Here is a 26,319-nt window from a genome sequence, read left to right as displayed (position 1 = left end):
GTGAGTGATCCTTTGATGTTAAATAGTGTGCGAACACATGTACTACGGGTTTCAGGAAACCTTTCATTACTAGTCTCCATTTTTTCCTTGATGTTTTTACGTAAACAATATGTCAACTGGAGCTATTTTTATTATAAAATATCACTTATTTCTCCTATATATATTTTTCAAATATTCTCCTTTTCTTCTTCTTTTTTTGGTTCGCTCTTTTAATAAAAAATTTATATAATAATAATTTATATATATTATAAAATTATAATTATATAAAATTTATATACTTTATAATTATATAAAATTTATATATACTTTTTTGAGACTTCCTTTTATATGTAACTATATAAGGCTTATATAGTATCCTTTTTTATAATTATAATAATATTTTTTTCTCGGAAAATTTGGATGAGACGTGACTCTTGGTATGGTCACAATCTTTAGATTTGAACGATTAAAATTATTTAGATCACACTTTTTTTTCTCCAATGTTATCAAAATATCTTTTACTTTTAAAATACCATGGGCTATTACCATGGGTTGTTTTTAAAACCTCCTGTAAAAAGTAATATTTACCTTTCACGTAAGAGCTTTTGTATTCTTGTTTCTTTAACTTTTAAAATACCATGGGCTATTACCATGGGTTGTTTTTAAAACCTCCGTTAAAATGTTCTCCACGTAAAAAGTAAAACGTATTCCTTTTGTTTTTTGTTTTTCTTTTTTTTCCTTTAACTTTTTAAAATACCATGGGCAATTACCATGGGTTGTTTTTAAAACCACGGGCTTCTCCACGTAAAAAGCTTTAAATATACTTGGTATGAGATTTTGTATCCGTTTTGTTTTTTGTTTTTTTACTTTTTATTTTCTTCTTCTTTTTTTAATTTATTTACTTATATTTTTTTTTGGTTAAATTTTTTTTTTTTAATGGCCAAAGGCCTAAAAAATGGAGAATCTCCCAATATATAGCGAAACGCTTCAATTATGACAGCAACAAGGTTGATGATAGGTTGATAGCCAAAGCCCTGGTGATCAGCCAATGTGGCTCTGATACTAAATGAAGCGAACAAAGTTCCTTCTGCCAATTAATTATTCCAGAAAACTAGGAATATAAAGATATCCATGAGGATACAAATATTATATATTAAATATGAATAAGAATGATAATGATAATGATTTACAATGAGAACAAGAGGCTTGCTTATATATCACGCAAGTGTCTCTTCATGAAGAGTCATGTCCTATTAGACATGCCTCTTCAACCTAATTATTAGCTTAACTTAACTATTATTTATGATTATTATCTTTTACATTATATTTATATTAATTATATATTTTATTCGTTACAAAGCACTTTATTATTATTTTAATTGATAAAGTTACTAAGTTGGTTTTTATTATTTTATCCAATTGACTTTTGCCCCTTCTATTTATCAATATTATAAAGTAGAGTTAGGAAAAATTTCTTTGTCCCCTTAACAATTTCCCCTTTTCTAGCCTAAAGGAGACAAGTTAGGTTAGTAGGAAAGACAACTCCATGCTCAAGTGATAGGGGACATTACAACTTTGCCTTGTCTAAGCTAGTTTGAGCCTTGTCCTTATGTTGAGTACCTATCCCGAGTCTATGCTTGTTGCCTCCAAGCTTTACACTTGATATATCCATTAGGTCACCTACATAGGAAAGCCTCCCTTGTTGTGAGATTCTAGTAAAGAGTAGGAGGTGGTGGCTGTGATGACAGTGGGCCACACCTCATAGTGTTATCACTTAGTCTAGTTCTTGCCTTGTGAGTTCCCCTCACAAGACCTGCTAGATTTTGAGGCAACAGGTCCTATTGAGTCTATGATTTTGTTGAGTCTGTATTGGTATCCTGACTGGTTTGTATGCTCTCATCTCGCCTCAGAGAAAGGATCTTGATGATCAGAGACCATCAGAATAGAACTTATATTTTCTGTATACTCATTAAGAATTTTCAATAAAATTCACTATGGTTCTCCGTAATTCTCTGCAATTGTGATATTTTCCAATAAATCAATCATTGCCTTGCTTTGGTCTGAGATCCAAGGAAGAAATTAAATTGGTATCAGAGCAATATTACCTTTACATATTTCTGTTTGCTGGAATCCCTAAGTCAACTATCCATACCATCTATCTGTCTATTGAGTGATACTTGTTATGTTGAGAAGAAATGTGGTTGTGTGAAGATCTGTAGTAGGCTTTGGCCGAGGAGTTTGCACCGGGATTGTTGAAGCCGAGGAGTGGCATTTGTTGATCCACAGAGGTGACTCATTTTGCGCAGTTGCACAGTTTCCTTACTTCTTATAGCATAACTTACCTACTCAAGTAATACAGAGCAGAGATTTGCAATAGTTGAAAATGGCATCTCACAACAGTAGTGTGTCTTATGATTTTTCTGATAAAGTATCAAAGAAGAATCAGAAATCATGGCTACCAAGAATAATGAATAAGTTAAGGCATGATCATTTATATGATGCATGAGTTATCACACAAGAATATGAGCCCAATCCAAATTGGAAACTGCCTGAAATTGCAGTATATCAGATTTATGAATTGCCAATGTTTAATTTCAAAGCTGCTAGTTTGTTCTGCAATACATCTGTAAGTACCCCAATTCATTTGTCCGAAGTTTGAACCCAATTATCAGATACCACTGTTGAAATCTGAAGATATCCAATGGGGACTTGAGAATGGATATAAGTATGTTCATCTGGGACTTATCCAGTTTGGCATCAATCCGTTGGTTAGACTAGGATTAAATATCTCCTGTTTAGCTTGTGTAATTGATTCCCATCATAATGATTTTCAGGATGCTCTTCTCAGAGGATTTGAAGCTCCTTTACACAATGGTCCAGTATGAACAAGGACCTATATGTTCTCTTTTGAGGAGTATCGACATCAAAATTTTAATTTCTTGATTCAAAACAAGTCCAAATCTTTTTGCTATTCTAATTTTTATATTTGAATCATTGCATTACTATCTTTTCAGATACGGATAAATAAAAAATAACTATTGATTATTTTTATATGCTTTTTCTTCTTAAGGTGTAGGGGTACTAATATTCCAGCTTCTTGTCTTCCCGCCGTTGGTGAATTATGCTGGAGCTATTCTTATAACCCGCATAGCAGCAGTATGATCTCTTCCTGGTCCATTTGGATATTTCGTTAAAAGTAGTTGTGAACATTTTAATAACATTCAGAGAATAATCAATTTGTCATTTTATGTAGAGAATTTAAGTCCCAATGTTAAGTGCTTAGAAATATCATAATATTGGTAAAGTGCAGGTATTAAGTATACCAGTGTTGACATCCTACCCATTTATAGCTATGCTATCAGGTACTTCGCTGTGGGTGGCGGTTACTTGTGCATCCCTATTAAGAAATTTTTTATCTGTAAGTATTTTAATCCAATGAAAATTGGACTAGTTATATGATACAAGTTTTTCTGAAAGTTTTAGATTTAAATTCTATGAATCAATAAAAGATTTGTCATTGAGATATCGATCAGACCATGACAGCTGTATTTATAATTTTCACATCGGAATATTCTAGTCAATACATGATGGTTAGTTCTAGACCAATGTTTCTCCACATTGATGGGACGTACAAGAATGCCCCGTGTGAATAGTTTTTGCTACTTGACTTCTAGGTTCTGGTGACATTAAGTATCTTTAACATTTTCCCGTTTGACTGGAGCCTTCGTTACGACTTTCTTTCTGTAATGTCCCTTCCTAAATTATTTTGGAATAGGGTTAATCTCTACATTTTGAGGCCAATTTTGGAGGTGATGGGGCCCATTCGATTTTATTAGGAAGCTAGACTTAGTAGAAGTTATTTCAATGTGGTTAAGTTATACGTGGGGAACACCCACACTAGGAGAATACACATTCTCTAATTCTATTTGCATGAAGGGGAAATCGATGGTTGAGTGAGGGACCCACGATGGAGGGAAAATGGAGGGAAACGTGCTCCACGAAATCTACATAAAGAAGGAAACTCTCCTCATTTCATCATCTTTTGACATATTGAACTCAATCTTAGTTGCTCACGCTGCTTAGACGGGTTACTGTGTTGTTTAGCACACGAATGTCTCTGAGCGAAGATCTCAACCCTTGCTTTGGTGGACTTTAAGTGCCAGCCCTAGGAGGGAGTTCTTCTTCATCTTAGTTCGTAGCAGCAACAAGGAGACAAGTTACAACAAGCTATAGTCAAGTTCCAACAGTAGGGAGACGAGTTACAACAGTTGTAGTCGAGTTCCAGCAGCAGGGGAAGTAACAGCAAGGAGGCCGAGTTACAGCCGCAGGGAAAGGAGCAACAGGAGGGCCGAGTTACAGCAACAGGAAAATAGCAGCAAGGAGGTTGAGTTCCAGCAGTAGGGAGAGTAGTAGCAGCGCAGAGCAGGGAGAGTAACAGCAGTGCAAAACAAGGAGAGTAACAACAGCACAGGGACTGCGCAGCCATTGGAGTGAGATTTGTTGGGGCAACATTATCCCGGGGATTTGGAGCTGGGGAGCTGGGAGATCATTTGGAGGGCCATTTGAGGAGGATTGCTGGAGCTGGGAGTGCATAGATTGATAGGATCAGTCACAGCAACAAAATTCGTATTTGGAGGAGGGCCAAGCTGTGAAGGGTCAATTTTTGAAGGTTGGAACCAAGGGAAACCCTTTTTGGGTTTTTCTGGGTTTTTGGCAAGGAGTACGCTCCTAATTTTATAGAATTTTCTGGGCAGATCTGAGGGGTCAAACAGGGGTCCCAACTCAACCAGCAGCTAGAGGAGCTAGGGGGAATTTGGGCCAAAATTCCGAGGTCAACATTTGGCCAATTCCTTCATGGGTTATTTTGGGTTTCTTGCGTAGAGGATGGGATTAATTTCGTAGAATTTTCTAAGCAACAGGGAAGGCTTTAACAACATATCATTTCAGGCAGCAACACCTTTTGGGGCAATAACAACGTAGCTCTGGGGCCGAATTACCAGCAAATTTGAAGAGGGTATTCCATTGTTCATTTGGGGCTTTTGCTAGCTTGCCTAGAGCAAGCCCAGGTGCATACATTCTAACACCTTGTTGTACACCTCTTTCCATTTAATAAAATGAGTAGACAGTCTAGTTTGGTTGCCAATTTTGTGATCTGACGGTCTGATTTAATTTCATGGTGTTGTTTGTATTGTTTGCTTTGCATAGCACTATTTTTCCTAGTTTGGAACACTACAGTGGTATCAGAGCATGATCTTGGGCCAACTGTGGGAAATTAGCCAGAAGATCATGGAAGCTTTGGGTATGAGTACACAGTGACGGGTGAAACCGGAGACAAACCCATGGCTCAAGGGAAATCCAGTATGTAGAAATTTTGGGGTAGAATTCATTGGGACGATGAGAGGTTGGTCCAGTTGAGGAGGGTGACAGACCAAACCCATCCTCACCCTTGCAATAGAGACGTTAGAGGTGAGCAGGTCGTGGGGGTGTAGCCATCTACATCATGTGGGGAAAGCCGACCAAATCAGGGCAGCAGATCTCCTGAAAAGAAGCAAGCAGGACAGAGACGGTTAGAGGGTGAGACCAGGGGGCGCTGTTTCTGGTGGAGACCTAGCTTTAGATATTAGGAGCCTGAGGAGGAGGTTGAGCATGATGTTGAGAGCCCACATGATGGTGAGGAGCACATCGATATACCCGATGTGGCGCAAGAGTCACCTTTATTAGGGGCCTCTTTGATAACCCTAGTTGACACCTTGGTGGAGAGGATAGAGGCTACACACATAGAGCCATCTGTTTAGGGTGTTCCACCCATGGATGATGCCAACAGTTGCTGAGGTATCTGGAGTTGTGACTGAGTTTACAAGTGATAGATGCCCACGACTGTTCCACCAGTTTCAGGTCGGCCTTCAGGCATTACAAAGGAAGGTTGTGTTAGTGCGTGAGGCTATTCTGTAGCAAAATAAGGAGTTGGAGGGCATGAGAGCAGTTTGTGCCGAGTCCACGGCCAAATTGACTCACGTTGGGGAGCGGTTGGATTCCCCACTGGTGCAGCTAGAGTGCACATTGGAGCGTGAGAGCAGCCCTCTCCAGGCATACATAGATAGGGTTGGCAGCACTGTTAGGTTACCTTGGCCCATTGGACAAAGAGAGACAGAGCTACCTAATCAGATTTCATGTATTGACCAAGATAACGATATGAGACGACCTGAGTTGCACAGGGTGCAACACTCGCATGCAGGGGTTGTTCTATGTGCGGGAGTTCGTGCATTCAATCCCTATCTTGGGGTTGGATGGTGAGAGATTCTGAGTTGGTACCCGGTGGAGTGGGCTATGGAGATGGTAGTGGACCTAGGTGGAGTTCAACAGGAGTTTCGAGGCACTGGGGATGCTGGAAGCCCCAACTAGCATTGGGATCCAGGAGGGACCACCTATCATTTCCTAGGTATACCAGTTGACTACGACCTAGAGGGTACAATTGACCTAGCAGTGGAGCATGCACCTTTGCTTGGGGAGTTTCGGTCAACACCAATGGCCTACCAGTTTGTGGACAGGCTTCTTGGGTTGACTTGGTATGACATTTGTACAAAGGATCATGGGACGATCTACACACTCTAGCAGGAGTTTGTCAAAGGTGGCATTGGCAGGACACCAGATGGCGCCCTGTATGGAGTTGCGGATTCTCCACTTTTGTGTGGGGCACAGAGGACGCAGAGGAGTAGCACAGGGGTAGCATCATAGCTGACACCTAGGGCTATTCACTTCTTGGGTCCCTTAGGGAGGACTTGGAGGGGAGGTCTCCTCATCAGAGAGCATGGTGATGCAACAGTGGAGGTGATGATATGGGTTGGATGCGGGCGACGCATATGGACACAGCTTTAGGCCATCTCATTCAGGGATGGGTAGGATCATCTAGCATGGAGTAGTGGTCTGCAGATGGGCATGGAGGCGCATGGGGGTGTGTCGTAGTATGTTGGATTGCGCTGTGGAGTTGGAGTGCCTCACATCGCATTGAGTACATACGGGGAGTGACATGTACAGTGACACATGTGGGACATAGGACAGTACAGGATGGCATAGCCGTAACTGAGGTTATCCAGCGACGTACAGGTGTAGGTCACAGTGTACAGTGGTATGTCCAGGAGTACTGGGATGGTTGGTGGTATGCAGGGGCATATAGTGCTGCACAACAACGTCTTAGAGTGTTGCCTCTAGGGAGACCCATGGAAAAAGACATCAGGCATACCTTTGGGTGTAGTTCACCCAGGATTAACGGGGACACAGATGAGCAATACTTGAGGGTATGCGCGGGGACTCATATGCCTGACCCTCTTCTACATCCCTCATGGACATAGTCGATTTTGCTGTTGACCTTTTGCACTCTGGGCATGAGCAGTGGGGGTGAGGAGCTCAACCAAGATATTTGGGTGACACTTAGCGCACGAGGGGGGGAGACTTCTCAGTAGTGGCATTGGGTTTGTGCGTCAGTTGGCAGCAACAGGTTGGGGGATGAGGTGATCATCTGCAGGGGTGGCATATCGTTCATCATCGAGCCTACGTATAGGGAGCTAGTCACGATGGAGACGTGTGTCACTCTCTTCTCAGGGCATGTTGGGACCATGCATGAACAGAGAATACTGGGTATGGCTGAGGTAGTTTCCCAGTATGTGTCCGGGCTCTAGACATTATATTAGCACATTATCAAGACGGTGGATGAAAAACCCAGGGGAGATGGTTGGCAGGGACAGGAGAGATCCACATACCCTGAGTCAATGACGAGTATCAGATACCCATCTTTTGGTTGCATTCACGGGGTAGCTATTTGGCACACGTGGCTTCCAGCGATCATCGGTATTACACAGTGGCAAGCACAAGGCAGATTAGCATGCATCAAATTAGCCCATGATATATGGAGCCTATATATTGATCACATGCAGGGACTAGAGATGAGGCATGGAAGGATTCTTATAGTTGTCAGAGCTATGTTGCTATAGGTCCAACTAGGGGATGCAGGGATTCTGTTGATTGGTAGATCACTCTATCTCATGATGGTCAGAGCCACGGCAGAGAGTGGTCTAGTTCACTCTAGGGTTGGCACATGGGGTACACACTGACCTTCATCGGATGGCAAGGAAGGCTTTCTTTGTGGCTACACTAGTTTAGAGTTAGATTTAGATGGGTGGACTTTGGCATCATGGAGATGTCGGGGTAGGATGTGTCTCGCCTCTATCAGTATTCCACCATGAAGTTCCAGGAGAGGAGGATATTGTTTGCGCACGATGGGAAGTATGTCATAGTCAAAGTAGTGCAACGTCAGCATGGTGACACCACTCTAGGACTAGTAGGGAACTGGGGCATCATAGATCTTCACAGCTCAATAACCTTTAGGGATGCGCTGGCTACTATAGGGGGAGATCATACAGATCTTCCTTTGGGCATTAGTGATTTACTGATGGAGTAGGGGACTTCTGGTACCTGTACTGGGCAGGATGGTGAGTGGAGCGAGATGAGCTTCATGTTAGACACGATGGCCTACGATCCGGGTATTGAATGATTCTTTCATATCAGTACAGTGCCGAGGTCAGGGACGATTCAGTGGCACATCTGGGAACCTAGCACATTTTGTAGTGACAGTGGGGAGCGACAGTTAGAGAGGGTGCTTGTTTAGGCATTGCTTGAGGACAAGCGTTTTTTGGCGCATTGGAGGAGCTTGTCGGATGAAGATGCTACTTGGGAGGGCAAGCACATAATTGAGCATCCAGCACTGAAGTTGCTTGGGGACAAGCAACATTCGGGAGGGGAGGACTCTAATGTCCCTTCCAAAATTATTTTGGAACAGGATTAATCTCTGCATTTTGAGGCCAATTTTGGAGGTGATGGGGCCCATTTGATTTTATTAGGAAGCTAGACTTAGTAGAAGTTATTTTGGTGTGGTTAAGTTATATATGGGGGCCACCCACACTAGGAGAATACACATTCCCTAGTTCTATTTGCAAGGAGGGGAAATCGATGGTTGAATGAGGGACCCATGATGGAGGGAAAATGGAGGGAAAAGTAATCCACGAAATCTATATAAGGAAGGAAACTCTCCTCATTTCTGTGAAAATTTCTAAATCTACACATCAAAAATCCTACTGCAATCACTGGTTTATCATCTCCTACTTGTTTTTTACATTCAACGAGTTATTACATTACTTAACCAACGATGAAAACACTATTGCATCCTACACATACATATAGATCATGAATTGAAATAAATTGAGACAATCACACAAGGGACACCATTATTTTTGGACAATCATCCCTGGAAAAATCCAATTCGGGAAAACCGGTGCAACATATAGAGGGTTTGGATTATTAAGCAGATTTATGAATACAACTAGGGTGCCAAGTCTGGCTTACCCGACAGAGAAGAAACCTGGTAGAAGGACCTCTATCCAAACACAGATATTTTGACAATTCTAGCAACTGGATGATCAAACCCCACAGATGACAATTGTTGTTCCCAGTGCTGGGCAACGATGGCCGCTCCAAGCTCTGTGCTGGAACTGCGTCACCTCCTCTAGGAGCTACGTCACCCTCTCAGTGAGCCTCCCTTGCTCAGAAGTCGATATGTTGAATTGCTACTCTCTATGCCCCATAGAAAACCCCATCGTTGCCTCTAAGGAACTGCATCAACCCCTTTGGCGTCTGCGTCACCCTCTCTGGAGCTGCATTGTCTCTCCTGCTGCTACTCTGCCTCTCTGCTATGTATCCTCGGCCTTGGATTGAAGTCCCTCTGCCGAACTTCCCCTCTCACTACAACTTAGATCACTTAGCTCGACTTTCTCAGCAAACCATGCCCCAGAAAAATCAAATTCTTTGATCTCTTGGTGTATCTCCAACTGATCCTCAAGCCTCCTCTTATACTTTTCCTGATGATGAATCAACGGTCATGATCTAATCTCTAATCAATGGCTAAGATTAAAACAGGCTTGATCCTTGTCACTTAGAACCTTCTAACCCATATTTTTATTAATACACATTAATATTTTTATTTTCCTAAGTTTAGACTTAGGAACTCATTAAAAATATTAATTATTTTAATAACTCCTCATTTGGGTGGAATTTCTCCAAAAGATTTCTAGGTTCTAGAGATCTCATGTGTTCTATCCCCTCCATAAAATTTCGGAGCTAGAACACATCCGATGCTACCCAAAATCAATACTTCTCAACAGAAGTACTACACTAATCTACTGAATCGGTCCTCCGTGCTGCTGATGCTTGGCCTGATGCCCTTCATCTATTGCATTGCTTCTTCTTGTACTATTTCCCATGAATCTACCACCACCGCATCTGTACTACAGCTTCCTCTCAAAATGCTGCCTCATGCTGCCCATAGCACTGCCACTGCTATGTGATATTCCTAATTAGCTATGGCTAATTGGAATATTTGATTTTGTTTAATTTTTTCCTTCTATAGTTATTTGTAAATAAAAAGTGAGGAAGGGGGACATAACTCACTTTAGAATAAAAAGTCACTTCCTAGGTAGCACAACGTTGTGACTTAAAGGGTGGCCAAGGGGGACGCAGAAATGGAGCCCACGCAGACACTTGGAGAGACTGCACAGGAGGGAAGAACACGTGGCAAGAGGAGAAGCACACAGGAGGAGGTGAGCCTAGGGATTGTGAGAGGCAAAGGCTATAAAATAGAGAGGAGCCCTCTCATTTTGGATCATTCAGTTATGTGCATTTTGAGCTAGTCGTTTCGACTTCTGAGCACGCTAGCTGTTTAGCTGGTCTGCAACACTGTTTAGTGCATTGAGTGTCTCCGTTCGGAGATCTCACCCTTAGCCCCGGGGGACTTCGAGTGCCTGCTCGGGCAAGGTATTTCCATTGGTATTTCAGCAATAGTTTTATCAGCATTTCAGTAGCAGTTTCATCAGCATTTTGGAGGACTGCGCAGCACTTGGAGAGGGATGCAGTTCTTTTTGGTTGTAGTGCTAGATTGGGGTTTTGCAGGTGGAGTTATGCTGGGAGATTGAGCAAGGTTCCAGCTCTTGTCTCATTGGAGGATTTTTGGCAGGGTTTCAGGTAATGTTTCAGGCAGAGTTTAGAGGGGTTTTCTTCAGTGGTAGCGCAGGGCATTAAGGAACTGCGCAGAACCCCAAGAGGGTGTTTTTTGGGGGTCGGCCATTCCAGGAAAGCTTTTTGGGTTTTTCTGGGTTTCTTGAGTAGAGTCCGAATCCAGAGTTCAGCTCTTTCCGAGGAGGCGAGCAGCTCCAAATCATCATTTGTTTTCTAGCAGCAGCAGCAGCACAATAGCAGCATCCACGCAGAGAGGCCATTCTTGTCATTCTGAGAGTATTTCTTCACTTGACTTGTGCAAGTCGAGGTGCCATATGTCTAATCACTTCTTGTACTCATTTTATTGCTCAGTATAATAAAATGGCTTAGCATTTCTCGCTGCATTTCTTGTGTATCTGCTTATATTTCCGGATTACATTATTATATGCTGTTCCACTATTATTTTATCACTTCTGGGTTATTATATCATTTGCACATACTTTGTTGGAGTTTTTGCTGGGGTTTGAGGAATATTCTGGGTTAGGAATATTACAATGGTATTAGAGCATAGATCTGGTTCAGCCTGTAGAGCTAGCAATCTATGACACCAGGGGAAAAACCCTACATTTATTACAGAGGTAGGAGGTACAGAGACATTGGACGTAGGTTGGAGAATACCTACGGGGAGGGAGACTGTGTTCCTGTGGTGGACACAGAACAGGTGGAGCCTGTGGTAGACGCAGAACAGAGAGAGCCAGTAGTGGACGCATAACAGATGGCCGACGAGGACGGGAAGAGATTTGCGGATATGCTCCTCAAACCAGTGCAGGATCTATCAAGGCAGATTGAGGTGATGGGGCAGAGATTCACGGCAGTTGAGGCCAGACAACGTGAGAGCCCACGAGTTTTTCAGATTGGTGAGGGATCAGGTGCATCCCATCACTTGCCAGAGCAGCGTGATACTACGCAGCAGGTGGCCTCACATGCCCCTACATGCTCTACCATGCCCACTTTCTTAGGAGCAGACACGGGGGCCGTAGCCCAGCAGGAGGCAGAGCCCGGACATATGGGCGATTATTTTGCAAAGTACCAGGCCTATGGGCAGGAGTTCAGGGAAGCCCTCTCATTTAGAGATTTTGTTAAGCTCCAGCGGGATAGTAGACCCCACGACCATCACAGAGGGTACCAGCATTACCATGATGGCGACACCCACCGTGCAGCGAGTAGATTCCACTTGCCTACGTTTGATGGCTCATCAAACAGTTCGGCAAAGTCTTGGGTGGAGAAGCTAGACATTTATTTTCAGCTTAACCAGATGTCGGAGGCAGAGGCCATCAAAGTGGCAACATTGCATTTGGATGGCGAGGCCCAGGATTGGTGGTTTCATGGGATGGTTACACTAGGGCACTCCATAGTGACGACATATGCCGAGTTTACCAGGATACTGATGGAGCGATTTGATCAGAGGGATCCAGAGCAACATTTCGTTGCGCTGACGAGGCTCAAACAGACAGGGAGCCCAAAGACCTACATTGCAGATTTCTTGAGGGTATCCGTGATGGTGCTAGACCTATCCACGACATGGAGGGTCTACATGTATGTTGAGGGGTTAGCAGAGCCACTTCGGGGTCTAGTCCGATCCACTAGACCAGCCACACTCCAGGACGCTATCAACATGACCCGGGACTTACAGGATGTCTTACCCAGGACTCGGACACCTTACCCCCAGAGACAGAATTTCCAGTCTAAGGGGAAGGACGTGAGGATTCCACCTCCAAAGGGGACTCCAGGACAAGTACAACTTGATGATGATGCCAGGAGGGAGCTGAAGAAGAGGCGGTTGTGCTTGACATGTCAGGAGTCGTGGGCACCGGGACATAGATGTGTTGCTGGTAAAGCACATTTTATTGAGGTCTTCTCCGAGAGTGGTGGAGAAGAGGATGACGAGGATGATGGGGAGGCAGGAGATAGCCATGCCATACAGGGTCCTTTACCATCTCCACCACCAGCAGTAGGAGGTGCATCATTTGCACCCACCGGAGGGGCCCTTGCAGCATTGCGAGGAGTACCCAAATATTTGATGCTATGCGTACGGGGGATAGTACGTGGCCAGCGAGTATCAGTTTTGGTGGATAGCAGGGCGACCCACAACTTCATCAATGCCCAGATAGTTGAGCCGAGAGGTATACCAATAGAGAGCTTCGATGGGTTTTCAGTCTTGGTCCCAAGAGATCAAACCATGATGTGTGCTTGATATGTTCCAGAGCTTTCAGTGACGATGGGCACCTACACATTGACTGACCACTTTTTCATGGTCGATATTCCGGACACCAACATGATACTGGGTGTTCAGTGGCTTATCACTCTAGGGAAGGTCACAATAGATTGGAAAACCCTAGAGATGGAGTGGGATGATGAGAAGACAGGGAGGCATGAGAAGATACGGGGACAGCACACATATCCGCCTCAGACTGTTTCGACTTATCGAATGGAGGCAATCTTCCAAAAGGGGGACATAGAGTGGATAGTGGAGTTGCATGCATCAAAGGCAGGGACTTCAGGGCAGATGGTACATCCAAAGATACAGTCTATCCTTGATCGGTATGCCATAGTGTTTGGGGAGATTCCACCAGGACAGCCGCCGGATCGAGGGTTTGAGCACACCATCGAGCTTGAGCAGGGCATACAGGCCATGATCACCACCCCCTATAGGCACCCCAAGGCCTATCGGAATGAGATTGAGCAGGATATCCAGGAGTTGCTGGCTCTTGGGCATATCCGACCGAGCATGAGTCACTTTGCTTCTTCTGTGATGTTGGCAAAGAAGAAGGACGGTACATTGAGGATGTGCATTGACTATAGGGCCCTGAACAAGAAGACCCTGAAGAACAGGTACCCCATACCCAGGATCGATGAGTTGATGGATGAGTTGAGAGGGGCACGTTTCTTCTCAAAGATTGATTTGAGATCTGGGTACCATCAGATTCGCGTGAGGGAGCAGGACATTCCCAAGACCGCCTTCAGGTGTCACTATGGGCACTTTGAGTTCTTGGTGATGCCTTTTGGGCTAACCAACGCCCCAGCTACATTTCAGTCTTGCATGAATCACATCTTCCGTAGTCACCTGAGGAAGTTTGTGTTGGTATTCTTTGATGACATTCTCATTTACAGCAGGACTTGGGAGGAGCATCTCCAGCACATTGAGATAGTATTGCGTATCTTACAGGAGCAGCAGTTCTATGCCAAAATCTCCAAGTGTGAGTTTGGCTTGACAGAGATGTTGTATCTAGGACACATCATAGGGGTGGACGGAGTGAGGGTCCACGAGGAGAAGATCAGGGCCATCAGAGAATGGCCGGAGCCGAGAAATGTGATGGAACTTCGAGGATTCATTGGCATTTGTACTTACTACCGGAAGTTCGTCAAAGGTTTCTCGCAGCTTGCTGCACCCCTGATAGATTTGATAAGGAAGGGGGCATTCAGTTGGTCAGATACAGCGCAGCGAGCCTTTGATAGGCTCAAGGAGGTTATGAGCAGCTGCCCAGTGCTTGCGTTGCTAGATTTTACACAGCCTTTTGTTTTGGAGTGTGATGCGTCGGGAGAGGGGATCAGCGCAGTATTGACGCAGGGAGGTCACCCTATAGCCTTCGAGAGCCGGAAACTCCTTCCGCACGAGAGGTTGTATTCTATATACGACAAGGAGATGCTGGCCATCATGCATGCATTGGCTAAGTACAGGCAATATCTGGTGGGTAACAGGTTCAGGGTGAGGACTGATCACAACAGCCTGAAGTTCTTTTTGGAGCAAAAGCAGCTACAGGAGAGGCAGCAGAAGTGGATCAGCAAGATCCAAGCATATGACTTTGACATTGAGTATGTCAAGGGTAAGAATAGCGTGGTAGCAGATTCCCTTTCACGTAGACCAGCCATGTTGTCTCTTATGAGCTTGGATACAGACTGGAGGGCTCGACTCTTAGTAGAGTACTCCAAGGATAGGTTTACATGTGAGATTCTGGACGGACAGGTGGCAGATGACAGGTATAGGGTGAGCGATGAGATCATCTATTACAGGGATCGGATCTTCTTGACTGAGGGGTCTCAGCTCAAGAAGAAGATACTCCAGGCATCACATGACTCACCATTGGCATACCATTAGGGGTTTACCAAAACCTACAGGGCCATTAGAGAGAGGTTCTCATGGAAGGGCCTCAAGGAGGACGTACTCCAACATGTCAGGGAGTGCGATGTTTGCCAGAGGAACAAGGGGGAGATGAGCCATCCCGCGGGATTATTGCAGCCTCTTCCCAAACCGGAGGGGAAACGGGAGTGTATTTCGTGGACTTCATCATAGGGTTGCCCATGGTACAAGGCAAGGATTGTATCTTTGTCATCGTTGATCGACTGATGAAGTACGCACATTTCTTTGCCATATCCACACATTATACAACAGCACAGGTGGCCGAGCTATTCTTCAAAGAGATCTTCAGGCTACATGGTCTTCCTAAGACCATTTGTAGTGATAGGGATAGCCGTTTCATGGGCAGGTTTTGGCAAGAGCTTTTCCGGTTGGTGGGGACGAAGTTGACACCGAGTACCAGTTATCACCCACAGACGGATGGGCAGACAGAGATAGTTAACAAGTGGCTAGAGGGCTACTTGTGTAACTATGTCAGTGGGCAGAAGTGAGCATGGTTGAGGTGGTTACATCTAGGGGAGTACTGCTACAATACTTCACATCACATGTCCATTGGTATGTCACCATTCTACGCCTTATATGGGTATCATCCTTTATCTTTTGCTGACGTAATGGTTGGTGATAGCAAGGCTCCCAGAGCCAAGATTTGGATCCAAGAGAGTCAGGATATTCTTCGAGCTCTCAAAGATAACATGGCTACAATACAGAATCAACAGAAGCTGTATGCCGACAAGGGTCGGGTGGAGAGACAGTTCGAGGTAGGGGACATGGTCTACCTACGATTACAGCCATACTGACAGTCATCACTGAAGCAGAAGAGGGCTGAGAAGCTCAAGCCCCGCTTTTATGGGCCGTACAGGGTGATACGCATGGTTGGACAGGTTGCATATGAGCTGGAGCTGCCCCAAGGCAGCAAGATTCATAACATTTTTCATGTATCATGCCTGAAAAAGGCATTGGGGCAGCAGGTGACAATGACAGATGAGCTACCACCCATGGACGATGAGGGGCATTTGGTATTATAGTCAGGGGCTATCATCGATACCAAGGAGAGGCAGCTGCGGAGCAGGGCGGTCCGGGTATTCTTGGTGAGGTGGAAGAATTTGCCGGATGAGGATGCCACTTGGGAGAGTGAGAGGATCTTGCAGCATCTATCACTATAGTTGCTTGAGGACAAGCAACATTTTGCCGGGGGAGACTGTGATATTCCTAATTAGCTATGGCTAATTGAAATATTCAATTTTGTTCAATTTTTGCCTTCTATAGTTATTTGTAAATAAAAAGTGAGGAAGGGGGACATAACTCACTTTAGAATAAAAAGTCACTTTCTAGGTAGCACAATGTTGTGACTTAAAGGGGGGCCAAGGGGGCCAAAGGGGGACGCAAAAATGAAGCCCACGCAGACACATGGAGAGACTGTGCAGGAGGGAAGAACACGTGGCAAGAGGAGAAGCATGCAGGAGGAGGTGAGCCTAGGGATTGTGAGAGGCAGAGGCTATAAAATAGAGAGGAGCCCCCTCATTTTGGATCATTCAGTTATGTGCATTTTGAGCTAGTCGTTTCGACTTCTGAGCACGCTGGCTGTTTAGTTGGTCTGCAACACTGTTTAGTGCATTGAGTGTCTCCGTTCGGAGATCTCGCCCTTAGCCCTGGGGGATTTCGAGTCCCTGCTCGGGCAAGGTATTTCCATCAGTATTTCAGCAGTAGTTTTATCAGCATTTCAGTAGCAGTTTCATCAACATTTTGGAGGACTGTGCAGCACTTGGAGAGGGACGCAATTCTTTTTGGTTGTAGTGCTAGATTGGGGTTTTGCAGGTGGAGTTATGCTGGGAGATTGAGCAGGGTTCCAGCTCTTGTCTCATTGGAGGATTTTTGGCAGGGTTTCAGGCAGTGTTTCAGACAGAGTTTAGAGGGGTTTTCTTCAGTGGCAGCGCAGGGCATTGAGGAACTACGCAGAACCCCAAGAGGGTGTTTTTCAGGGGTCGGCCATTCCAGGAAAGCTTTTTGGGTTTTTCTGGGTTTCTTGAGTAGAGCCCAAATCCAGAGTTTCAGCTTTTTCCGAGGAGGGGAGCAGCCCCAAATCATCATTTGTTTTCTAGCAGCAGCAGCAGCATCCACACAGAGAGGCCATTCTTGTCATTCTGAGAGTATTTCTTCACTTGCCTTGTGCAAGTCAAGGTGCCATCTGTCTAATCACCTCTTGTACTTATTTTATTGCTCAGTATAATAAAATGGCTTAGCATTTCTTGTGTATCTGCTTATATTTCCGGTTTACATTATTATATGCTATTCCACTGTTATTTTATCACTTCTAGGTTATTATATCATTTGCACATACTTGGTTGGAGTTTTTGTTGGGGTTTGAGGAATATTCTGGGTTAGGAATATTACATGCTAACTGCTGCACTGCAACTCAGTTGCTGAGAAGTAAGCAACTGAAACTTCACCCAAATACTGACATGCTGGTCAGTATGGATGCCTCGTGATGTTGAATCTACCTCTGCTGCTAATTTGTGCTAACCCTCTGCTGCTATTGCGCTACTACAAATTGCTCTATGCCTCTCACACTGCTACAACATCCACTGCATTGCCTCGGAATTTGGTAATCTAGCTCTGCCACTGTTGCTCCATCACACCTCGCTCCAACCGACACCCGTCATTTTGCTACTATCGTTAAGGGCTCCCATATCCATATGTGATCTGAGCACCTCAAGGATCTTGACCCTTTTCCATGCAGTCCTCTCGACTACAATTCCATGTCGCACCACCTCTTCTCTAGAGGCAAATGAGCACTCATGGAACAATCGTCATCCTTGCCTTCCTTGTCTGCTTTCGCTGGAGCAGCCTTTGAGTCAGAAGCCTCCCCCTTGCCCTCCTTTCAGGGGCATTGAGTGGCATAATGTCCCAGTTCCCCATAGTGGAAGCATCTGACCTTGGTTATGCCCTTCTTCTTTCTCTTCTGCTGCCCTTGCTGTCGTGACGATGCGAGTCCTGCATCCTCCTCCTCCTCCTTGACTCGGGCTCCCTTGCCGCTACTCCCTCTCTTTGTCATCCTCCTAAGTTCTTCTTGTTGAAGAGCTGCCCACATCTCCTCCCAACTAAGGAGAGTCGCTTTGCCCAAGATACTTTGGACAAAAGTTGTAATATTCCTAATTAGCCAAGGCTAATTGGAATATTCGATTTTGCTCAATTTTTGCCTTCTATAGTTATTTATAAATAAAAAGGTGAGGAAGGGGACATAACTCACTTTTAGAATAAAAGTCACTTCCTAGTAGCACAACGTTGTGACTTAAAGGGGAGCCAAGGGGCCCAAAAGAGGACACAGAGATGGAGCCCATGCAGACACTTGGAGGGACTGATCAGAAGGGAAGGAACACGTGGCAAGAGAGGAATTACGTTGGAGGAGGTGAGCCTAGGGGTTGAGAGAGGCAAAGGCTATAAAGGAGAGAGAAGCCCCTTCATTTTGATCATTCAGTTGTGAGCATTTGTGATAGTCACTTCGACTTAGAGCACACTGGCTGTTTAGCTAGTCTGCAGCACTGTTAGTGCATTGAGTGTTTCTGTTCGGAGATCTCACCCTTAGCCCCGGGGGACTTCGAGTGCCTGCTTGGGCAAGGTATTTCCATTGGTATTTCAGCAGTAGTTTCATCATCATTCCAGTAGCAGTTTCGTCAGCATTTGGGAGGACTGCGCAGCACTAAGAGGGGTGATGCAGTTCTTTCTAGCAGGAGTTTTGGGTTAAGGGTTTGCAGTGGGATTTGTGCTGAGAGATAGAGCAGGGGATCAGCCCTTGCATATTGGAGAGTTTTGGCAGAGGTTTTAGGCAGATTTTTGGAGGGTTTCATTCAATGGTAGCGCAGAGCATTGAGGGATTGCGCAGAACCCCAAGGGGGTGATTTTCGAGGTTCGACCATTTCAGAAAAGCTTTCTGGGTTTTTCTGGGTTTCTTGAGTAGAGTTCGATTCCAGAGTTTCAGCCTTTTCTGAGGAGGGAAGTAGCCCCAAATCCTCATTTGATTTCTAGCAGCAGCAGTAGCACAACAGTTCTCCAGCAGCTTGGACGCAGTTCAGAGAGGGGCCATTCCTTTGCTATTCTGAGTGTATTTCTTCACTTGCCTTGTGCAAGTAGAGGTGCCATATTTCTGATCACCTCCTGTATTCATTCTATTACTCAGTATAATAAAATGGCTTAGCATTTCTCTCTGCATTTCTTGAGTATCTGCTTATGGTTATATTGTTATATGTTGCACCATTGCTATTTTCATCTCTTGAGCTTCTCGGCTATTATACCACTTGTGTGTTTTCTCCTATACTCTTACACAGAGTCTGGAAAGGGCCAGGTAGCCTCCGAATCTCGTCCTCTTTTCAGAGGCGACATATCTGGTAAATGCCCTCCTAGTCCATCTCTGGTTGGAGTTTGCTTGTGTTTGAGGAATATTCTTGATAAGGCATATTACAGTGGTATCAGAGCATAGATCTGGCTCAGTCTGTGGAGCTAGCAATCTATGACACCGGGGGAAAAACCCTATATCTGTTACAGAGGTCGGAGATACAGGGACACTAGGCGTAGGTTGGAGAACACTTACGGAGAGGGAGACTATGTACCGGTGGTGGACGCAGAATAGGAGGAGCCTGTGAGGGATGCAGAACAGAAGGAGCCTGTGGTGGACGCAGAGCAGGAGGATCCGATGGCAGATGATGACGGGAAGAGATTTGCGGATATGCTCCTCAAATCAGTGCAGGATCTGTCGAGGCAGATTGAGGTGATGGGGCAGAGATTCACGTCTGTAGAGGCCAGACAGCATGAGAGCCCACAGGTTTTCCAGGTTGGTGAGGGATCGGGCACATCCCACCATTTGCCAGAGCAGCATGATACTGCGCAGCAGGTGGCCTCACATGCCCCTACACGCTCTACCATGCCCACTTTCTTAGGAGCCGACACAGGGGTCGTAGCCCAGCAGGAGGCAGAGCCCGGACATATGGGCGATTATTTTGCAGAGTACCAGGCCTATGGGCAGGAGTTAAGGGAAGCCCTCTCATTCAGAGATTTTGTTCAGCTCCAGCGGGATAGTAGACCTTGCGACCATCATAGAGGATACCGGCATACCATGATGGTGACACCCACCTGCAGCGAGTAGATTCCGCTTGCCTATGTTTGATGGTTCATCAAATAGTTCGGCAAAGTCTTGGGTGGAGAAGTTGGACATTTATTTCCAGCTTAACCAGATGTCATAGACAGAGGCCATCAAGGTGGCAACATTGCATTTGGATGGTGAGGCTCAGGATTGGTAGTTTCATGGGATGGTTACACTCGAGCACTCCACAGTGACGACATATGCTGAGTTTACCAGGACATTGATGGAGCGATTTGATCGGAGGGATCAAGAGCAGCATTTTGTTGAGCTGACGAGGCTCAAACAGACAGGGAGCCTAGAGACCTACATTGCAGATTTCTTGAGGGTCTCCGTGATGGTGCCAGACCTATCCACGGCGCGGAGGGTCTATATGTATGTTGAGGGGTTAACAGAGCCACTTCGGGGTTTAGTCCGATCCACTAGACCAGCAACACTCCAGGACGCTATCAGCAGGACCCGGGACTTACAGGATGTCTTACCCAGGACCCGGACACCTTACCCTCAGAGACAAACTTTCCAGTCTAAGGGGAAGGATGTGAGGATTCCACCTCCAAAGGGGAATCCCGGACGAGTACAGATTGACGACGATGCCAGGAGGGAGCTGAAGAAGAAGCAGTTGTGCTTCACCTGTCAGGATGATTAGGATGATGTGGAGGCAGAAGATAGCCATGCCATACAGGGACCTTTGCCACCTCCACCGCCAGCAGCAGGTGGTGCATCTTTTGCACCCACCAGAGGGGACCTTGCAGCATTGCGAGGAGTTCCCAAGTATCTGACGCTACGAGTACGCGGGACAGTACGTGGCCAGCGAGTATCAATTTTGGTTGACAGTGGGGCAACCCACAACTTCATCGATGCACAAATGGTTGAGCGGAGAGGTATACAGACAAAGAGCTTCGATGGGTTTTCAGTCTTGGTCCCAGGAGATCAGATCATGATGTGTGCTCGTTATGTTCTAGAGCTTTTAGTGACGATGGGCACCTACACATTGACTGACCACTTTTTTGTGGTCAATATTCCGGACACCAACATGATACTAGGTGTTCAGTGGCTTATCACTCTAGGGAAGGTCACGACGGATTGGAAGACCCTGGAGATGGAGTGGGATGATGAGAAGACAGGGAGGCATGAGAAGATACGGGGACAACACACATATCCGCCTTAGACTGTTTCGGCTCATCGGATGGAGATAGTCTTTCGGAAGGGAGACATAGAGTGGGCAGTGGAGCTGCGTGCATTAGAGGCAGGGACTATAGGGCAGACGGTACATCCAAAGATACAGTCCATCCTTGATCGATGTGCCATAGTGTTTGGGGAGATTCCACCAAGACAGCCACCGGATCGACGTTTTGAGCACACCATCGAGCTTGAGTAGGGCATATAGGCAGTGATTACCACCCCCCTATAGGCACCCCAAGGCCTATCGGGATGAGATTGAGCGGGCTATCCAGGAGTTGCTAGCTCTTGGGCACATTCGACTGAGTACGAGTCCTTTTGCTTCTTCTGTGGTGTTGGTGAAGAAGGACGGTACATTGAGGATGTGCATTGACTACAGGGCCCTGAACAAGAAGACCCTGAAGAACAGGTACCTCATACCCAGGATCGATGAGTTGATGGACGAGTTGAGAGGAGCACGGTTCTTCTCAAAGATTGATTTGAGATCTGGGTACCATCAGATTCGCGTAAGGGAACAGGACATTCCCAAGACCGCCTTCAAGTGTCACTATGGGCACTTTGAGTTCTTGGTGATGCCCTTTGGGCTAACCAACACCCCCGCTACATTTCAGTCCTGCATGAATCACATCTTCCGTAGTTACTTGAGGAAGTTTGTGTTGGTATTCTTTGATGATAATCTCATTTACAGCAGGACTTGGGAGGAGCATCTCCAGCACATTGAGACAGTATTGTGTATCTTACAGGAGCAGCAGTTCTATGCCAAACTCTCCAAGTGTGAGTTTGGGTTGACGGAGATGTATCTGGGACACATCATAGGGGTGGACGGAGTGAGAGTCCACGAGGAGAAGATCAGGGCCATCAGAGAATGGCCGGAGCTGAGAAATGTGACAGAACTCCGGGGATTCATTGGCATTTGTACATACTACCGGAAGTTCATCAAGAGTTTCTCCCAGCTTGCTACACCCCTGATGGATTTGACGAGGAAGGGGGCTTTCAGTTGGTCGGATACAGCGCAGCGAGCCTTTGACAGGCTCAAGGAGGTTATGAGCAGCTGCCCAGTGCTTGCATTGCCAGATTTCACGCAGCCATTCATTTTGGAGTGTGACGCGTCGGGAGAGGGGATCGACGCAGTATTGATGCAAGGAGGTCACCCTATGGCCTATGAGAGCTGGAAGCTCCTTCCACACGAGAGGTTGTATTCTATATACGACAAGAAGATGTTGGCCATCATGCATGCATTGGCCAAGTTCCGGCAGTATTTGGTAGGTAACAGGTTCAGGGTGAGGACTGATCACAATAGCCTCAAGTTCTTTTTGGAGCAAAAGCAACTATAGGAGAGGCAGCAGAAGTGGATCAGTAAGATCCAAGCATATGACTTTGACATTGAGTATGTCAAGGGTAAGAACAACGTGGTAGCAGATGCCCTTTCACGTAGACCAGCCATGTTGTCTCTTATGAGTTTGGATACAGACTGGAGGGCTTGACTCCTAGTAGAGTACTCCAAGGACAGGTTTGCATGTGAGGTTCTAGATGGGCAGGTGGCAGATGATAGGTACAGGGTGGTCGATGAGATCATCTATTACAGGGACTGGATCTTCTTGATTGAGGGGTCTCAGCTCAAGAAGAAGATTCTCCAGCCATCACATGATTCACCATTGGCAAGCCATCAGGGGTTTACCAAAACCTACAGGGTTATTAGAGAGAGGTTCTCATGGAAGGACCTCAAGGAGGACGTACTCCAGCATATCCGGGAGTGCGATGTTTGCCAAAGGAACAAGGGAGAGATGAGCCATCCCGCAGGATTATTGTAGCCTCTTCCCATTTCGGAGGGGAAGTGGGAGAGTATTTCGATGGACTTCATCACAGGGTTGCCCATGGTACAGGGCAAGGATTGTATCTTTGTCGTCGTTGATCGACTGACGAAGTATGCACATTTTTTTGCCATATCCGCACACTATACAGCAGCATAGGTGGCCGAGCTGTTCTTCAGAGAGATCTTCAGGCTACATGGTCTTCCTAGGACCATCGTCAGTGATAGGGATAGTCGTTTCATGGGTGGGTTTTGGCAGGAGCTTTTCCGGTTGGTGGGGACAAAGTTGACACCGAGTACCAGTTATCACCCACAAACAGACGGGTAGACAGAGATAGTTAACAAGTGGCTGGAGGGCTACTTGTGTAACTATGTCAGTGGGCAGTAGCAAGCATGGCTGAAGTGGCTGCATCTGGGGGAGTACTGCTACAACACTTCTCATCACATGTCCATTGGTATGTCACCATTCTATGCCTTATATGGGTATCATCCTTTATCTTTTGTTCACGTGATGTTTGGTGATAGTAAGGCTCCTAGAGCCAAGATTTGGATCCAAGAGAGTCGGGATATCCTCCGAGCTCTCAAGGATAATATGGCTACAGTGCAGAACCAGCAGAAGCTGTATACCGACAGGGGTCGGGTGGAGAGACAGTTTGAGGTAGGGGACATGGTCTACCTATGATTACGGCCATACCGACAGTCGTCACTGAAGCAGAAGAGGGCTGAGAAGCTCAAGTCCCGCTTTTATGGGCCATACAGGGTGATACGCAGGGTTGGACAGGTTGCATATGAGTTGGAGCTACCCCAAGGTAGCAAGATTCATAAGTTTTTCATGTATCATGCCTGAAGAACGCATTGGAGCAGCAGGTGACAGTGACAGATGAGCTACCACCCGTGGATGATGAGGGGCATTTGGTGTTGCAGCCGGAGGCTATCATTGATACTAGGGAGAGGCAGCTGCGGAGTAGGACAGTCGGGTAATTCTTGGTGAGGTGGAAGAATTTGTCGGATGAGGTGGAAGAGTTTCAGCCTTTTCTGAGGAGGGGAGCAGCCCCAAATCCTCATTTGATTTATAGCAGCAGCAGTAGCACGACAGTTCTCCAGCAGCTTGGACACAGTTCAAAGAGGGGCCATTCCTTTGCTATTCTGAGTGTATTTCTTCACTTGCCTTGTGCAAGTCGAGGTGCCATCTTTTTGATCATCTCCTGTACTCATTCTATTACTCAGTATAATAAAATGGCTTAGCATTTCTCTCTGCATTTCTTGAGTATCCGCTTATGGTTATATTGTTATATGTTGCACCATTGTTATTTTTATCTTTTGAGCTTCTCAGCTATTATACCACTTGTGTGTTTTCTCCTATACTCTTAGAGTCTGGAAAGGGCCAGGTAGCCTCCGGATCTCATCCTCTTTTCAGAGGCGACATATCTGGTAAATGCCCTCCCAGTCCATCTCTGGTTGGAGTTTGCTTGTGTTTGAGGAATATTCCTGATAAGGGATATTACAAAAGTCTCCCAGTCCTCGGTGACTGCATTTAGGGCAGTCCTGACCATGAACTCAGGATATGGTGTAGACCCTAGTGAAATCAACTGGTAGTGAATCTCTTGCAACCTGAGAAGGAAGGGATCGATCTCTTCTCCCTTCTGCATCTGGTACTCTCTCAGCTGATTTTCTAATAGCATCTTCTGTTGGACAGAAGAGCCCTGATACAAGGTGGTCAGCGCCTCCCACATCTCCCTTGTTGTGTTCTTCTCAGCAATGTGTGGTACTACATGATCTTTGACCCCATCTAGGATCATGCACTTGGCCTTAGCCTAGGCCTCCTCGTACTTCTTTAATAGATCAACGTCGACCAGCTTAGGAACTACCTTCAAGGCATAGTCCTTGATGTAATGTTTGTCTAGGATTGCCAGGATCCTGGCCTTCCAGATGACAAAATGGGATGCTCCATCCAATCTGTCCTAATCCCTCAACCTATTCATTACCATCTCTGCTAAAAAATAGGACTAGTTCTCTTCTCCCTTTCCTGTTATCAATCTAGCAAGGGTTGGATTTGGATTTCTTTGGTGCTAGAAATCCTCCAAGGAACAATCTCCTCTAGACTCCCTCTGAGTCCTAATTTCCTTCACATAAATCCTCCATCCAAATGTCGAATCACTCCTCTCCAATCCTCCTTTGCTGCTGCAACCTGATCTAGATTTCTTTGGCTAGAAATTTGTCAAGGCAATGACTCCCTCTACCTCGGCTCTGTCTCCATAGACAATACTCTACACCAACAAAAACAGCATCCCACCAGCGCCATTGATCGAATCTGCACTGCTTCTCCAGCCTCGACAATTGATAGATTCGAACCTCTCAGGCTCTGCGCTGGCCCAGAGAGCTGATGCAGTCACTGCATAGGCTCCTCTTTGGCTCTGCGTCACCCTCTGCAGGCTCGAAATGCTGAAGCAGGCACTGCGTGAGCCTCTGCGTCACTCCTCTGGCTCTGCATCATTCCTGCAGCTGCTCCTCTGCCTCTGAAACAACGCTGTCACTCGGGACAACTACTTCTCTGCAGCAAATTATTTGGATCTTCCCGGCTGGTGTCTTTAGTCTCCTATGATCTGAAATGCTCTGATACCATGTGAAAATTTCTAAATCTACACATCTGAAATCCTACTGCAATCACTGGTTTATCATCACCTACTTTTTCTTTACTTTCAACAAGTTATTTCATTACTTAAACAATGATGAAAACACTATTGTAGCCTACACATACATACAGATCATGAACTGAAATAAACTAAGACAATCACACAAGGGACATCGTTATTTTTGGACAATCGTCCCCGGAAAAATCCAATTCAGGAAAATTGGTGCAACATATAGAGGGTTTGTATTATTAAGTAGATTTCTGAATACAACTAGGGTGCCAAGATCGGCTCACCCAACAGAGAATAAACCTGGCAGAAGTACCTCTATCCGGAGACAGATATTTTGACAATT

General features: G+C 45.6%; 1 protein-coding gene across 13 annotated transcripts in view; it reads left to right on the top strand.

Annotated features, from left to right (window-relative positions):
• The window catches only part of LOC149167293 (protein ZINC INDUCED FACILITATOR 1-like), a 639,590-nt gene that overhangs the window by 366,663 nt on the left and 246,608 nt on the right, over positions 1 to 26,319 (top strand). For 6 of the 13 annotated variants that reach the window (XM_089432933.1, XM_089432936.1, XM_089432937.1 and 3 more), the window contains exons 12-13: positions 3,050 to 3,135; positions 3,290 to 3,341. The exons of 1 other annotated variant lie outside the window; for it this stretch is intronic. In XM_089432933.1, the coding sequence (XP_089289059.1) occupies positions 3,050 to 3,135; positions 3,290 to 3,341 (138 nt within the window). Of the gene's footprint in view, positions 1 to 3,049; positions 3,136 to 3,289; positions 3,398 to 26,319 lie in introns of all 13 variants that reach the window. 6 more of the 13 variants (XR_016260914.1, XM_089432934.1, XM_089432927.1 and 3 more) reach the window with 2 other exon arrangements.

Source organism: Pinus tabuliformis, chromosome 5_1, assembly GCF_031772625.1.
Source record: "Pinus tabuliformis cultivar Carrire ecotype Pingquan chromosome 5_1, CPIR1, whole genome shotgun sequence".
Lineage (NCBI taxonomy): Eukaryota > Viridiplantae > Streptophyta > Pinopsida > Pinales > Pinaceae > Pinus > Pinus tabuliformis.
The sequence above is the reverse complement of the archived record's forward strand: the minus strand, read 5'-3'. Positions and strand labels throughout refer to the sequence as shown.